The sequence below is a fragment of the Penaeus vannamei genome, chromosome 35 (genome assembly GCF_042767895.1).
Source record: "Penaeus vannamei isolate JL-2024 chromosome 35, ASM4276789v1, whole genome shotgun sequence".
Taxonomy (NCBI): Eukaryota; Metazoa; Arthropoda; class Malacostraca; order Decapoda; family Penaeidae; genus Penaeus; species Penaeus vannamei.
The window spans coordinates 11944012-11960669 of NC_091583.1; the positions used below are offsets into that span (position 1 = coordinate 11944012).

Below are 16658 nucleotides of genomic sequence, written 5' to 3' on the forward strand. Positions count from 1 at the left end.
TGAAGGAGTGGACGCCGTGACGGCAGTCGAGCGGGCCGACGACGACCCACACTACGCGACAGTGAAGAAGCCAATGCCAGTGCTCATGCCCGTGCCCGAGGCTTGCGTTGAACCAGACGCAGATGTGCAGTGTTGCAGTGCCCTCGGGGAAGCGGGGAGCGAGGGTTGTAGTGGTGCCAAAGAGGTCGTGAAGGCCGTTGACGACCATACCTATCAGCGTGTGCGTGAGGAGACGCGGAGTGCCGAGGAGATAGGTAGGCCGCCCTCTTCGGAGTGCCCCGGTGGCGAGGGTAGGGAGACTGGCGGCACTGACCGCTTGCCAGTCCCCGAACCAGTCTACGAAAGCATCGAAGATAGAAATGAAAAAAACGGCCAAGATTGTGGTAAGAACTGAAGCCTCGGGTGCAGCTGAGAACTTACTCATTTTTATTGTTTTTGTTTTGCTTTGTTTTTCTCGTTTACGCTTCCCTGGCTTTGGTGACGGACGCTGGCACATATGGTTTGGGATTTGGGATTACGTGCATGCGGTTTATTTACGCTATTTATGAGTATTGCCAATTAATTTCTTTATTTTTGTATTGTGATATGTTAGTTCGAGTCATCGCGGGACGAGACAGTTAAATGACCTGTATATTTTAAGCAGTGATACATTTTTGCGTCTGCATTTGAATTTGAATTCAGCGTTACACATCAGATTTATAATCGTCTTCTTTTCCCTTTTCCGCAGATTCACGATCGAGCAGGTCGAGCAGATCAAGCCGGTCGAGCACCCTGAGCGGACCGTGGTGTGAGGACCGCATCTACGAGGACATTTCTGACTTAGGGAGCGGCGGCGGCGGCGGCGGAAGCGTCGGTGGCGGCAGTGGCGGCGGTGGCGGCGGTAGTAGCGGTGGCGGGGGAAGCGAGGAGACGTGGGTGTCCCGACGCCTCCACGTGCACCGGCAGTTGTCATCCTCGGATTCCTGGGGCTCCGAGGACTTCGAGTCTTACTCCAGCAACGAGGAGGACAACGGTACAGGCTCAGTTAAAAACCAGGCGCCAAAGTGAGTCCTGTGCGTGCGTTTTCTTTTGGAAATATGTGCATCCATGGGAGTTATTAATATAACGTCATTTTACTGTTGTTAGTGTTAATATTAATGGTGCTGTGGTAAGAAAAGAGAGTTTTAAGTGAACCAGAATTTCATTAGTGTCAGTGAGTATTTCTGCGTTTTAGAAATAACGAGGGAGCTTAGCGTTTCTGCTGGCATGTAGCAATTTTCCACTGATTCAGAAAAAGGGAGTAGTAATATTTTGACCTTAAAGTCAGGCGGGAAACGATTTGCCAAGTGAGTCACTTCCTTGCTTAATGTCTACTAGGCTTGACGCTCCCCAAGCTAAGTTTGGCTTGGCTACGCCTTATCCACCGTATCTGTAGCTATCTTCTGGTATTTTGGTTCGTGCATACCATACGAATATAGAAGTCGTTAATTACACGCGATAGTTCTGGCTGTGGTACTGTCTTATGATTCGCGCATTTTTAGCCAAGACTGTCAAAGGGATGGTCTTGGGAAACTCAGCCAATGAGTCACAAGAGATATGAATGATGGCATTATCGAGGAGCCTGCCTTATCTTTGTACCTCCTGGCAATAGACGGCCAGCGATAACATCAGTTGTCATGAGAGAATAGTGAGAACCACAGGCGTGTGTTGATGTCCTGGCGTGAGTGCACGTGGTTGTTCGGCTTGCTACTTGACAGTGTGGCGATGCGAGCGGCATGATCGTCATTGACGGATCAGTGCATCATCATCTGAAATGGCTCCGCCAGTTACTGTTGCTCGAAAAATCGCTACCGGAAGTACACCTAAGTCATCGCGAACAAAAGTAAAGCGATCGCATAGTCTGAACGTAGCCAGTGACACCCGCAATAATGCAGGTTCAAGTAATAAGAAAAATATGAGCTGTTCGTGCGAGGCTATAAACGAGATAGGAAGGGTAAATACAGGAGAGTGGCGGAGCTTTGATGAAGCTCCCTTCATTACGTTGCCGTTCCCCGGGGAATCGGTGGACGAGCAGCAAGGAAAGAACCAAACAAACAAAAGCCAAAGGACGGGCTGTGCGGAAAGTGATGTCACTTCTGCGAGTTTTACAGGATCCGTAAAATGTGTTGAAGGCTTGGATGTGACTACTAGTGACGTCAGGGGAACTCACTCAACTGACTCATGCAATAGTAATCCAAGTGCAGAGGAGAGAAAATTTAATGTTGGCACTGAGACTGATTGTTCAGGCAATCTGTCAAGTGAGGCCACGTGGAGCTATGGTAATGGTGTACGCGTTAAGAAGCAAAACAAATTGTTCTGCCCAGAAAGAAATATACGAGAGGGCAGTGAAGGACCGGGCATCGAGCGTGTCAAAGTTAGGACACAAAACACGAGCTCCACATATATTGGGTACACCAAGGGTAGCATACTTTCGAAAAGTCGTAATGGCTCGACATTGTGTACCATAAATGAAGAAAATGATTCATCCATTCGTAATGACGATGCAGCAACCAAAAGTAATCCGGATCCCCGTGTAACCCAGCCAGTCCTCCTGAGATGCAAAATGACTTTATCAAGCGATTTGCCCAACCAGCGCTGGAGCATTGCAGGTTCCGGTGTCCAGGACTCGCCGAATCTGAAAGGAATGCACGATGTTGTTTCTAACAGTACCCGGACCAACATACCCCAGGCAGCAGCATCACACCACCTGCTAATATTTGAAGACAAAAACGATAGCAACAATGAACAGAAATCAGCCACAGAGACAAACTCTGGATCCAAAGACTCCCTAACCTCCATTAACGTCTTAGATGAGAGTCAGAGTCTGCAAGACCTGAGCCACGACAGGAGCCAGAGTTTGCTAGACCTGAGCCAGTGCATGTCTCCGGGGGATAAATGGGAGAGTCCGAACATCAGGCTAGGAAAGACTATGTCCATGAACAGGCCGAAAGAGAGCAAACCTGTGGGGTTGAGGCGGAGTGCGAGCTTTAACTTCAGCTTTCGGGGCAGCAGTGAAAAGTTAGTGTTGAGTTTGTCAGTGCCATACACAAACAGTCATTCTGTATACCGTGTAATGTGTAAACTTGACACATGCAATGAGTAATCATTTTCATAGAGAATCGTAATAACAGGTCTCGCAGGATGACCTTTTCATATAACACAAAAAAAAGGAAAAGGAAAAGAATAAAGATTACTCATTCAGAGTTGAATAATTATGATAACAAAAGTGCCTTTGTTGTTAAGCTCTCTGTTGTATCTAACGATAGTAATGAAAGTTCTAGCATATTAGTAGATAAAACATTGATATGATTAGTGATAGTGATAATTGCAGCACATTTACTAAATAATAATTTAACTTGTTCAAATATAATTAAGGCAACATTTGTAGTATGTGTTAGGTAGTCAAGTCCTCAAACATGCATTTTGATTGATTTCTTTGTTGTATGTTCATGGTAAGTTTTGAAAAAGTGATTAATCAGAATCAAGGTTGCTCATTAGCAGGTTGGTGCTAATAACCTACATCTTGTAAGTGAATTTTGTCTTATATGCTAAACAGCATGAATATGGGAAGGTTACCATATCAGTGTAGGGTTTTGTAACCTTGAACTACTCTTGATATGGCTGAAAAAGATAAAAATTACATATCTGTTGACAACCAGTTTACACTGAATTGATATCATTGTGAAGGTTGTACATAATTTATATATTTATATGTACATATAGGGTATCTGATATATGCATGACTTTATTAAATCCTGAATCTGTTATATTACTGTCAGTACTCCAGATGAGAAAGTCCATTTTGCAGAGTTGGGATTTTGTAGAATTTATGATATAATTACTCAAAATAGAAATATCAGTTATTTTTTACTTTTAGATAAATGTATTATTGATTTTCATTTAATCATATTCATTATTTCCTGCAGCCTGGAGAACTTCAAACAACGTTTATTACGTAAGAGAGAACAGTGGAGGGAGAGGCGGCAGTCAAGTAAAACCTTGAAAGATGCCATACGAAAGGACTCAAAGGAGGATCAACCAAAGGAATCAGCCAAACTTGTGGAGGACAGTAAGTGCTGATGGCTTGTGATGAAACTCATTTTCTAGATATTCTTGCTAAATGGAATAGTGACAGATTAAGATAAGAAAGTGTAGGCTGACATGAACAAAAGATGAGTAGTAGTGTATGCATAATAAGAATGTAGGTGTGTGTATACCATACAGACAGACAAATAATAATTTCAAATGAAAATTCCTATGCAACTCATGAACGTCCAGGATCATTCAGGACACTGAGACAGTGCAAGAACTACACATTGCAAGGGTTATTTTTGGGTATGATGGGCATTGCTTGCATTTGTTCTTAACACCTACCCATAATTGTAGATTAGATTAGATATTACCTTGAAAGTATATCAATGGAGATATGTGTTAATACCTGTGGAAAGTATTCATTTAAATGTTTGATTCATGAGATCTCATTTGATTATGTCATTTTTAATACATTATAAACAATATCAATGATAATTAAACTAGTAATAATAATCATTATAAAAATTATGATAATAAATGTATATGTTGGCAAATTTCTCATGCTTGACTATTTTACAGATCCTCCCTCCACACCAGACAACAAGCTATACAGATGGTTTTCCTTGCGCAAAAGTGTTAACTATGATGTTGAACGACGGAGCAGCACCATTGCCAATACTGAGCGCACGAGTTCATATACCACCACAAGCAATGGTACCAGCACAATCACTAACCACAGGATGCCACAGTTGCTTGAGGAAGGGGACACAGAGCATGGGGGGCTCTTCTCAGAAAATGGTGGGGTATTTGCCCACACCTTTCAGCGCCGACACCAACCTCCAGCGCTACCTCCAATGCCGCAGGGCCTCAGTCCGGAGCAGATCAAAAGGCGACATATTGTTGCTTCAATAGTTCACAGTGAAAATAATTATGTAGCAACTCTTCAAAGACTAGTCAATGTAATTACACTTCTGATTCAGTATATTTCCTTTGCAGTATAATGTAATTGATGGTATTTATTAAACATTGCATTTCTGATATTTATTATGATAAATATTTATTTAGATAACAGGTGATATGTTAAGATAACTGACAGTGTACTTAGTATGGCTTACTCATCTTTGTCATTATCATTTCAGGACTACAAAAAACCTTTGGACGATTCCAAACCTCCTATTCTCAATGCAGCCAAACTTTCCACCCTCTTCCATCGAGTATCAGAGATTCTTCAGTGCCACACATTGTTCCGAATTGCTCTCGCAGAGTCAGTGCGACAGTGGGACAGAGAGGAGAAGATTGGGGATGTGTTCGTTGCTTCTTTCTCCAAGGCTATAGTTTTGGATATCTACAGCGACTTTATTAACAACTTTACTCGTGCCATGGAAGTTGCAAAGCAAGAATCGAAAAAGAAAACTGCATTTGCTGATTTTCTGAAGGTAATTTATAGATTAATGAGTTTTGTTACTGACTTAATTTTACTGTGTATGAAACTCAGTCATTAGATAGGCTTCTTGCTATTTAATTAAAGATGACTTAGCCAAAGAGAGAAATGTAAAATGTACCTTTTCTCATATTGTGAAATGTGCAGTTAGAATATATGTGTGATGAAGTGAAATCAGAATGGAAGGTAGTGTACTAAGATAAGAGTTGAAAGATTGTTAGTTGTAATGTAAGGTTGCACTATATTAATAGAATTGTAAGTGTTGTATTATAAATATTTAGAATAAAGTTATGCTTAACCATGATTTCCACATGTTCCAAATTTAGAATTATGTTGGTTTCTCTTGCAGAGAAGACCACAGAAGATGCATTTGCCCTATTAGTGTGTGCTATTTTACTCATTAATATAGTTTAGATGAAAATGATGTAATTTGAAAGGAGCTGAAATTAAGTTTTCATATTTATGACTTTCAGATGCGTCAGATCACCTCGCCTGATCGACTGTCATTCTTTGGGCTCATGGTAAAACCAGTGCAGCGTTTCCCCCAGTTCATCCTTTTCCTCCAGGTATGATGCAGATTTTGATAATGTTAATATATTTTTTTCTGGTAAAATTGTTTGCCTACCATATTTTATAACACATTTGCAAGGACTCGGTAGAATGAAAAATGTATCATATCCAAATTTGTTTTATTTGTAATTGTTTTATCACATGTGTCATTACCATTTTTGTTAGATTTGTAATGTTTTTAAAAAAAGAAACACAAGGTAAATATTTCTTAATAATGAAATTTATCACAAAATCAAATTCTTTCCTCACAAATAGACAAACCTATAATACAGAGCTCATGCTAATACTGTTCATATATCTTTGTCTTGTATCATACATTCATATCATTTATATATTGTAGAGATTTATGAACAAATAGGTTTGATTATGTTCTTGGGTTCTTATGTTTATCAATATTATTTTCATTACTATCCAGTACAATCATTCATTAAGATTATTATTAGAATTTCATCATAAGACAGTTCAGTGGAAATTTAGTTGTTCTCCTTTGAAAATTATGCATCTTTTGTCTTTCTAAAAGAAGTTCTACCATTTTACAGGACCTACTGAAGCACACTCCTCAAGGGCACCATGATCGCATGTCCCTTCAGTTGGCATTGACCCAGTTGGAGTCACTGGCAGAGATGCTCAATGAGAGGAAACGTGAAGCTGAGCAGTATCAGGCCTTCCGAGATACACTGAAACACATCAATACCAAATTTGCACTTCGAGGAATTCAGGAGGGTAATCGCTACTTGCTACGTCAAGATGATGTTTTGCAATTGGTAAGTTAGATTACTGGAGTTATATATTTTTTAAAAAATTAAATACCAGTCATCTTGTTCACATTCTAGCTTGTACAGCCTGCAAAAGAACTTTGCAGCGCCCTAAAGGTATTTTGGTAGGATTTTATCAGGTGACAATTTAGTGCTTTCAAGTATGAAAATGTAAATACTGTTAATGAATAAACAAAAATTCAGTTTTTATTTATATATTTGGAATATAAAGTTGAATAAATAAGAAAGTAGGGGAAGAAATATAGGTCCTGTATTTTAATTACTCAGTTGAATGGCTGTCAAGTTATTGCTAAAGAGAGTGGATAAACTCAGTATGCCCTATTAACAAAAGATATTGTATACATTCATTATATATGATTGTATTTATAGGTACACTTTTGAATCATGACTAATTTTTTAAAATGCTTAATCAAAAATGAGTAACTGTTTATGATCATAAATCTTTGTTTGAAAAATATTGTATAATTATGGGTGAATAAGTGTGAAAATTCTTTATTAAGATATTTAGATAACCTAGCTATTTTCCACAACTATATGCAAATTATGTTTTGGTTAAATTCTCACCACTGATCATTTGCAACACTTGCAGTATTTGGATGTGAAATTCTCAGTTATGTGACATTTTCCCATTTTTATGTTGTGACAAAGAAAGTCAGTTGGTGTAAGAAGAAAAAGTGGTATAAACATTCTTCAGTTATCCTCCCATTTGCACTTAATCTTGCTTTATAAGTAGAGCCTCTCTTTATCATGTCATATTTTTTCCAAAGACCCATTTATGGATGAGTGTGTAGAGGAATGTTTGTATAACAAAGATAACTGCCGAATTAAAGGCATTAGAGAATGTTTTACTGTGATGTAAAGGAGACATTATTAGCTTATGGATTAGACATCAGGTGATGATTTATAGTATGATAACATGGTTGTTCAAGATGCTAAAGAAAGGGGTCGTTGCCAGCCATCTTTTGAGATTGAGTAGACTGTAAATGATATGATACAGTGAGGTGCATAGACATTCAAATAAGTATGCTGTGCTCATTTTGTCATGTGCTTTCTTATATATTTCATGCCAAGTATAATACAAAGGAAAAGATTGTTAAAAAGTTATTTGAGATTTATTGATTTAATGGCAAGTTGTATAGTTTTGTACTTGAATGCACTACATAGCTGCAAGATGAAATCTTGCCATACCATTTTTAGGGAGCCACAAACTTCGGTGAGCAGTATCTTTCTTTCTTTCTTTCTTTCTTTCTTTCTTTCTTTCTTTCTTTTTTGCTTAATTCTGTTTTACATACTGTTTGTGCTGAGTTTTTCACATTGCTTGTCAAGATGTTTCTTTTCTTTCTCAAAGAAGAAGAAATTTGTTTTCAGAATTAAATTGGGTGTATGATTTTTATATAATATGATATATTTTTTATTATCTTTTTTCACACTCATGATGTATATGTATGATGCATGCAAAAGATACTAGTAGAATTTAATTAAACTTACAATATTCTCCACAGGAGTTCAACCAGAATGGATTGATAAGTAAGAGTAAGGGGCGTCGACTATTCCTTACCAATGATCTGATCATGTGTGTGACTGTTGTACCAAAGACAAATGAGGACTACGGACAGCAGAATGAACGTCTCTCTCTAAAATGGGCCTTTCCAGTCACTGATGTTGAGGTAAGAAGTCATGTACAATGAAGAGAGTAATTGTGACCTGTGTATATGTAGTGTTACAATTGAGTAATTTTTATGGAAAAGAAAAATTAGTATAGATATTCTCCTCATGCAGAACATACAAATCATCCACATAGTAAGGAAACAAAAATATACTCTGACACATTAAGGAAAAACTGAAATATTTTCTTTTCAGATCCAAGACACAAGCTCTTCACCAACTCTGAGTCGATTATTGGCATCTGGAGTCAACAAAACAGGATCCATCAACTCAGCACGCATTCCTGAAGAGACTATGGGCTCAAATGTAGATAATCTTTGCCAGGAAATGAATGACTTGATGCACGATTATGAAATTGTGTCTCGAATCTCATCTCTTATCACATCCTTGAGAGGAACCTATGAGGTGTGTATAAGTGTCTGATTAAGAGTGTTTGATATTATTTTTTACTAAAACTTGCTTTATGCAAATGTTAGTAGAGCAATAAAGATTTGTATTTTAAACTTTAGGTTGTGTTATCTAGATACATTGATATAAATATTACTCTTGCATATCATGTTTGATACTTAATTTTTTTATTTATTAAGACTATTCTTTTAAGAATTGTGAGGACCAGTGATTGTTTGCATCATAAAAATGTAAGAGGCTGGAAATTTTACAAACACGCATCCATATACACACACACACACACGCTTGTACACACATATGCATCCATGCACACACACTTGTACACATATATGCATCCATGCACACACACTTGTACATACATATGCATCCATGCACACACACTTGCACACATATACAGGCACATATACAAACACATACAGACACATATGCAGACACACATACAGACACACATACAGACACACATACAGACATACATACTCAGACATACATACTCAGACATACATACTCAGACATACATACTCAGACATACATACACAGACACACATACACAGACACACATACACAGACACATATGCACAGACACATACACAGACACACACATATATAGACACAAACATACATATATACATACACATGCACGCACGCGCGCGCACACACACACACACACACACACACACACACACACACACACACACACACACACACACACACACACACACACACACACACACACACACACACACACACACACACACACACACACACACACACACACATACACACATACCCATACACATACACACACACACATACACACACACACACACACACACACACACACACACACACACACACACACACACACACACACACACACACACACACACACACACACACACACACACACACACACACACCAAAAAATAAAGGAAAAAGGTAAACCACAGAGATAGGTTGTCCTCGTAATTGGCTCATTGCTGGCTTAGTCCTTGTGGAGCCATCTATGTGTAAAGGCAATTGATAAACTAAACTCACAGGGGACATAGCATTTAGGTACATGCCATCCCCAGCAGCGTTGGCTTAATGTAGCAAGATGCCAAGAAATACTGAAGGATGTCATGTTCAGAGAAGTGCTCCATGTTGAACTGATGTGAATGTTGAAGTAAATAGGTAGCTAGAAGGAACCATTAGAACTATTGCATTCTATGATATTAATTTATCAGAAATAGTATTGTGTTATGTTCTTTGATGTGTGGGATCATTGAAAGTTTCAGGTTCAAAATATGCTTTGTTGTATTCCTACTTTTTTCAGTAATATGAATTTGATTATATTCCATACACAGTTTAACACTTCTTGACATAAGTCTGTTGGGTGAAAGAAACATTCATGGTAACAGATAAATAAATGGTGTTCATTGCTTATCTTAGGAACTTAAAGGGGGAGTAATTCTAACTGGCTGACTGTAAAAGTGCTAATAAGTGATTAGTAAGTGGCATTCAGAGAAAATTGATGTCAAGAGGGGAAACATAGTCTTCAAAAAATAAAATTAAAAGATTAGATCTAATGAGAGAATCAGGTATAGGAATGATAATTTGATGTGGTCCGTTTTACAGCATGAAGTAGTAAGAGTGATAAATATTGTAATTGAGTATGAAGCCATTCATATGTAAGGGACTGTATATATATTAGATTATAATACTTTGTTAAAGAACTGTTCACAAACCAATATATTGATGAAATTTCTTCTGTGTTTTAGGGTTTGACATCAGAGAATCTCCAACATGTTGCCAGCAGTATCCAGCGGGCCTTGCACATCCGAGATGAGCAAATGGCATGGGTTGATGCCTGTTGCTTACAATTCACAGTCAAGAACAAAGATGGTCGAGAGAAAGAGACTTTTACCTTCCAGACAGATAATCCTGTTATCAAGAAAGATTGGATTGTTGGTGAGTAGAACCAAGAAAATTTGTATCAATACATGGTGTTCAATATTTGGTAAATTCAGATTTATATGGGGGATGTTATGTTAGAATTCCTTTTAGGTCTGGAAAAAGTAAGGCTTTTTTACAAGCAACAGAAGTTGGATCATCAAATTAAATGTGTCATGTGAATTTGCATTATGTTCTTGTCTCTAAGAATATATAACTACAGTAGATTACATTTGTAAAAATGTCATTATGAACTAAAATACAAATACATCTTATGTTTTATCTGTGATGATGAGTTTAGCCAGACTCAAAATATCACAATATATTTGTTTTATTAATTCAGTTTTACACATATGTTATTACTTTTATTCTTGAAAAATGTCATTTAACACTTTTGACGGTACAAAATATTTCCAGGTTCTTTTTTTTTTTATGGTTAACACTGTTTTCTTCCTATAGAACTTCGTCTGGCTCAGCTGGCTTTAGACAGTGCCAATTCTCCAGCATGGGACGTGCCAGAGCAAGAGAAACGACCATCTACAAAAATGCCACTCTTTGTGAAAGCTCTTCCAGTCTTCTCATCCCCTCATGAGACAGAGGTATAGTATTTTTGTCAATAAAACATAGACAAAAAATACCATATAAATTAACGTACCTATTCAGAATTTACATTCATATTTTGCCTAGCTTTCTGCATTCATGAGCATTTAGATGACAATACTTTAACTAATCAACAGGTTAAGTGTGGATGCTGCTACACTGTCACCCTGTCACGGCCAAGCAGGTTGTCTGGAACTGGCAGACATCATAATTACCTCTGGCTGTGCTCAACCGATGGTGTATCCTCACACATCACCATATACCTCATGCAGCAGGTAGGAATAGAATAAAAACTGTGGCCTTTATCCTGTAATTGTGTTATTATTGTCTTGGTTACAGCAATACTATGGTGTATGCACTGTGAAACTGACAAAGGAATTTCATTTAGGATGAAGTTGTATTGTAATGGTACACTCAGTGGTCACAGATCAGGGACAGAATTTGTTTATTTTGATACTTTCTGTCCTTGAATAGTGTTGATAAAGAATCATATTGTCAGCTTCCTCAAGAAATATTCGATATATTATGTATGTGTGATGATTTAATTTGATGATTTGCACGTATCTTAGATTAGAATAGTTGTGTGGTGTACTTCATTGCATCAATATACTGTGAGATAGAAAAATCCATCATGATTATGTTTGAAATTTTGGGACTTATTATATCTTGCAAATATAGAAAATTGTTGCTGCCATTTTAAAAGAAAAGTGATGGAAAATTATTGCTGCCATTTTAAAAGAAAAATTATTTTAAGAAACTAGTGTTCTCATATACTGACTAACTTTTCAGGTGGGTCTGCGGGAAATTGTGCGTGTAGACTTAGTCGAGGTGTGTGTCACCTCATTACAGCATGTTCCTGGCATCACCACTACTACAGATGAACCATCTTTACGTGCCCACACTGTGTGGATGGGAACGCACTCACACAGGTAAGGATATGGATTTTGTTATGCAATATTATTGTATTTTTAATTCTACACACAGCATTTATTGAAATTTTCAGTTGAAAGTATGTGCAATGTATAGTTTTAACCCAATGCCGATGGGTAAAAATGTTTGGCAAGTGGACGTATGGACAGGGTTTTTGGCGCGCATTGGCAGTTTCCCCTGTTTGCGCCCGGCTCGATTGGTAGTTTGTGAGTGATATTTAGCGCCTAAAAGCTTTTATTTTGCTATAATTTATAGAAATATTAACATTTTGAAGGTTTACCTTCCTTTACCTTTACCATATAAATGAAGCCGCTACTATCTGAGAAAAACAAACTCCGTCCGACAAGCCAGTTGCGTGGGAATGGCCATGACACAATGCCACCCGTCTTTCAGTCCACAACAGCCATGGCATGTACGTACATGCCACCCGTCGGCTAGGGGTTAACTTATTAATGCTAGGATGACAACTCCATGCTATGGCTATTGCTATTTTAGTTTTTCAATTTTGTGTATACACATATGCTTAATCATCTAGGACTCAATTTCTAGTCTTACCTAATCCTGCCAGTCTATCTTTTTCCTTAAATTTTGGGAAACTACTTTGTTTTCATTGCTATTATTACTTTTAATAACTTTAGAGTAGTTATGATATCAATGAATAGTAATAAAATTAGCCTGATAGATCTAGGTGCCTCATTTGGACCAAAATCTGGGCATTAAGCTTTCTTGAGTGGCAACTCTCCTGGGTGTGTGCCAGTGCTCTTCCAGCCATGGCCCATGAATGGTACATTTCACCCATTTTTATTAGTTGAAATAATGCAAAAGTCCCTTCCTAAATGCCTATTGAATCTAATCTTCCTCCAAGAGCTTTGTTCACCCATGGTGAGTTATTCTTATCACCTGGCCCTCAACCAAATTTTTCCAAGACAGTATATTCCCACACTCGGCTCTCAACCAAATTTTTCCATGCTAGCATATTCCTGTCACATGGCCCTCAGCCAAATTTTTTCATGAAGTGAAAAAAGTTAATGACATTTAAAAGGAAGAAAGAAAAAATATATATATGAACATCAAATGGATACAGCAGATGAGGACAAGTAGGCCTACTAATTGACTCAATGGTGAATAAGCACATGTGTAGCCATCTATGTAGAAATGAAATTCACAAAAGAAAATAACAGTGAACAGCACATTTACTTGGAAGTTGAGTTCAAACAAATGCCTCATCACAGGTTATTATATGATTATATTTTCATTTTTTCAGGCTGATTGTGTACAGTGGACTAGAACCAGAACGTCAGACTGAATTGGGATCAACAAATGTGCCAGCAGCAGTGACGACAATTAAATATCATTGTGATCAGGTATGATGAAAGCTTCACATGTAACCAAATATAGTTGAACTATCATCTAATGTAAGCCAAGGTACTTAGGACAAGTAGTACCATACTGTCCTGGTTTATCATTTCTCTTTTTTTTTTTTTTTTTTTTTTTTTTTTTTTATGAGGCAGATTTCTTGTTTAAAGGAATTTTGAAATGATGACATCAAACTTGAGATTATACACCTTGTTTTTTCATATCAGTAATCAGCTGGTAAAGTGCCTTTCATTCAGAAATAGTTAAGCTTACTTAATAATTTGTTGCCATAACTAAATAGTTGTGTCATATATACACTGTTTTCTGCACTATTTTGAATTAGTGCTCATGTACTTTAATTGCTCTTAGTTTCCATTTCCATATTGTTTACCTTATCTGACACTGGGGAAAGTAAGAAAACTAGACTGCGTGCCTGTCTAGGCAATAGTTGGCTTAAATATAGGAGGATTTCGTCAGTAGTAAACTTTGTTTGGTTTTATCATAATGTTTTAAGATGCATTGTCTTTTTGAGATATATGTATATGATTATACATTTTTTTAATCTCTTTTATTACACTGATATGGAATATAGAATTAGTTGTTAAATTTTTCCTTATTCTCTTATAGGTGTATGTGGGACTTTGTAATGGGTGTGTGCAAGTTTACCGCCGAGGTGCTGATGGAGCATGGCAACTGCGAGAACCTCTGAACATTTTCCTAGGAACTCAAGGGGTGACTGCTCTCCTGCCCATAAACACACATGTATATGCTGCTTGTGGGGACCATGTTCATGTAATAGACTGCTTCACAGCTGAAGTTACTGTAAGTTTTTCTGTATCTTCAATGGCACCTTTTGTGTCTGAATATGAATAAAAAAGTTTATTTATATAAATTATATGTTGCTAATTGATTACTGTATGTTATTAAAAGTTGTTGTTCTTTTTCATAGTAACTTTTAAGTTAAATCATTAATCAAAACTGATATAAAATTCCTTTTGCAGAAAAAGTTCTCGGTCCATCATGAAGGTGCTGGCGGAGTACAGCTAATGGCTCATTCTGGAATTGGACTTTGGATTGCTCAGAAGAAAACTGCGACCATCTGCCTGTACCATACTGAAACTTTCAGACATTTGCAGGACATCAATGTAGCTTCCAATGTTTGTCGAGTTTTGGGTGACAAAGGTCCAGCACCATCAACCATTACAGTCACTGCTTTGCTGGCATCACGAGGTCTTCTGTGGGTTGGCACCAATGTTGGTGTAGCTCTCACTATTCCTTTACCACGATTAGAAGGTGTGCCAATCATAAGTGGTCGTGCAAATATTAGTTACCATGCTCACCGAGGCCCCATTACGTTCCTCTTAACACTTCAACCTCATGCAAGACCACAGGCTACATTACCAGAGTTGCGACCTGGTTCTCGACCATCATTGCAGGACAGTCATAGCCAGTCACAACAAGAGAGTTCAAGGATTCAATCTTCCACTGATGATACCCGAAGTTATGTAAGCACACCAACTCCAACCTCACGACTAGAGAAGCAGCAGAGTGATGGGAGCCTCATTCCATCGAGGCGTGTACCCCCAAGGTTACGACAGCAACTTAGCAGTCCTGTCATTCTGAGGCGTAAACCCCGAGATGCACACCAGCAGCATGTGCGACGCCTTTCCAAGACATTACCCAGAGGTTTGGGGCTGGGAACGCTTGCAGGTAGTCAGGAATGTGATGTTTATGGCCTGTATGGAGACTTGTTAAATGTTCATGAATATGAAGATGAACCAATGGTAATTGGGGAAGGCCTCTTGCTTTCTCGTTATGATTCATTACGCCGTAGTGACCCAGAATTGGCGGTTCCTGCACAAGTCAGTACTCTTGATCGTCGAGTGAGGTTGAAGGCCTCACGCCCACGTTCCTTGGACCTCTCAACTTGGTCAGTAGACTCAAGAGCATCATCAGCTTGCACGACATCTTCAGGTTCTGAAGATGGCAGTGGGGGCATGAACAGTATCCTGACAGCAACTTCTTCCACAACTCCATGTGACTCAGGAACTCATGCATCAAATGTTGGCACAAATAGCAGATCAGCCACAACTGGTCGTCGAAAAGAAGGGGACCCATCTCGAACGCTGATGACCTTAATGGGTGGGCGAGGGTATGTTAACCTGAGGCATGTGTTTGAGGGCCAACAAAGCTCCCATGCTAATGACCGTGATGCACATGTTGTGGTGTGGGAGATGAAGCTTTAATTATCTTTCTTGCCTGACTTCCTTTAACTTATTTATCTGACTTTCTGTTACTTTTACAAACCCTGTGCAATTGTGATATGTTAAAGTTTTGTGTCCATACTTAGAATGGTATCCTCTGTGTTACTATATAGGCATTTGAATTGTCTAGTTTGAAGTGATTGATGTTCAGCTTCCATCACAACAAAACTTGATGTTGTCTTTGTATTTACTGTCATATAACGCTTATGTCGAGGCTGCTTTATAAGAAAAGAAAAATATCTATATACTGTAAAACTATATCCAACTGTTCAAGTGTAAATATCAGATGAACTGCTATTTTAAATACATTATTTTGGTCAATATTGCAGACCTTGCCAATCTGCTCCGAAAGTATTGTCTAAGTCTATGTAATAAAGAAACATTATTTTGCTGAATTTTCTTTTTATTCACTGTGTTAAGTCTGAGATTATATAAAGCTGACATTTTGTATATATTGCATAGTAATGTAAAGATACTAAATGGAAAAAGAATAAAGCCAATGAAAAGGAAATCACAATCAACATTTCCCACATTCTGTTCTATCCAACAATATTATAGTGAATGTATGTTTTAAAGGTAACAATACAAAAATATTAGATACAGGCCAATAGTCAATGCAACACATATCTGAAAAATGATATAATTTCAACAAAAGTAAGATGAACAGAA

General features: G+C 37.9%; 1 protein-coding gene across 6 annotated transcripts in view; it reads left to right on the top strand.

Moving 5' to 3' along the window:
- The window catches only part of LOC113801789 (rho guanine nucleotide exchange factor 10), a 51286-nt gene extending 34909 nt beyond the window's left edge, over positions 1–16377 (top strand). For 5 of the 6 annotated variants that reach the window (XM_070114126.1, XM_070114124.1, XM_027352216.2 and 2 more), the window contains exons 2-17: positions 1–383; positions 728–1043; positions 3945–4087; positions 4630–5009; positions 5190–5486; positions 5965–6057; positions 6601–6825; positions 8340–8504; positions 8698–8907; positions 10668–10857; positions 11299–11438; positions 11577–11714; positions 12229–12368; positions 13634–13733; positions 14353–14547; positions 14727–16377. The exon at positions 1–383 is cut by the window's left edge and continues 1440 nt beyond it. In XM_070114126.1, the coding sequence (XP_069970227.1) occupies positions 1–383; positions 728–1043; positions 3945–4087; positions 4630–5009; positions 5190–5486; positions 5965–6057; positions 6601–6825; positions 8340–8504; positions 8698–8907; positions 10668–10857; positions 11299–11438; positions 11577–11714; positions 12229–12368; positions 13634–13733; positions 14353–14547; positions 14727–15971 (4360 nt within the window). In that variant the 3' untranslated portion in view covers positions 15972–16377. Of the gene's footprint in view, positions 384–727; positions 1044–1653; positions 3037–3944; positions 4088–4629; positions 5010–5189; positions 5487–5964; positions 6058–6600; positions 6826–8339; positions 8505–8697; positions 8908–10667; positions 10858–11298; positions 11439–11576; positions 11715–12228; positions 12369–13633; positions 13734–14352; positions 14548–14726 lie in introns of those variants that run through there. The other variant, XM_027352217.2, reaches the window with a different exon arrangement.
- Positions 16378–16658: the final 281 nt, after the last annotated feature.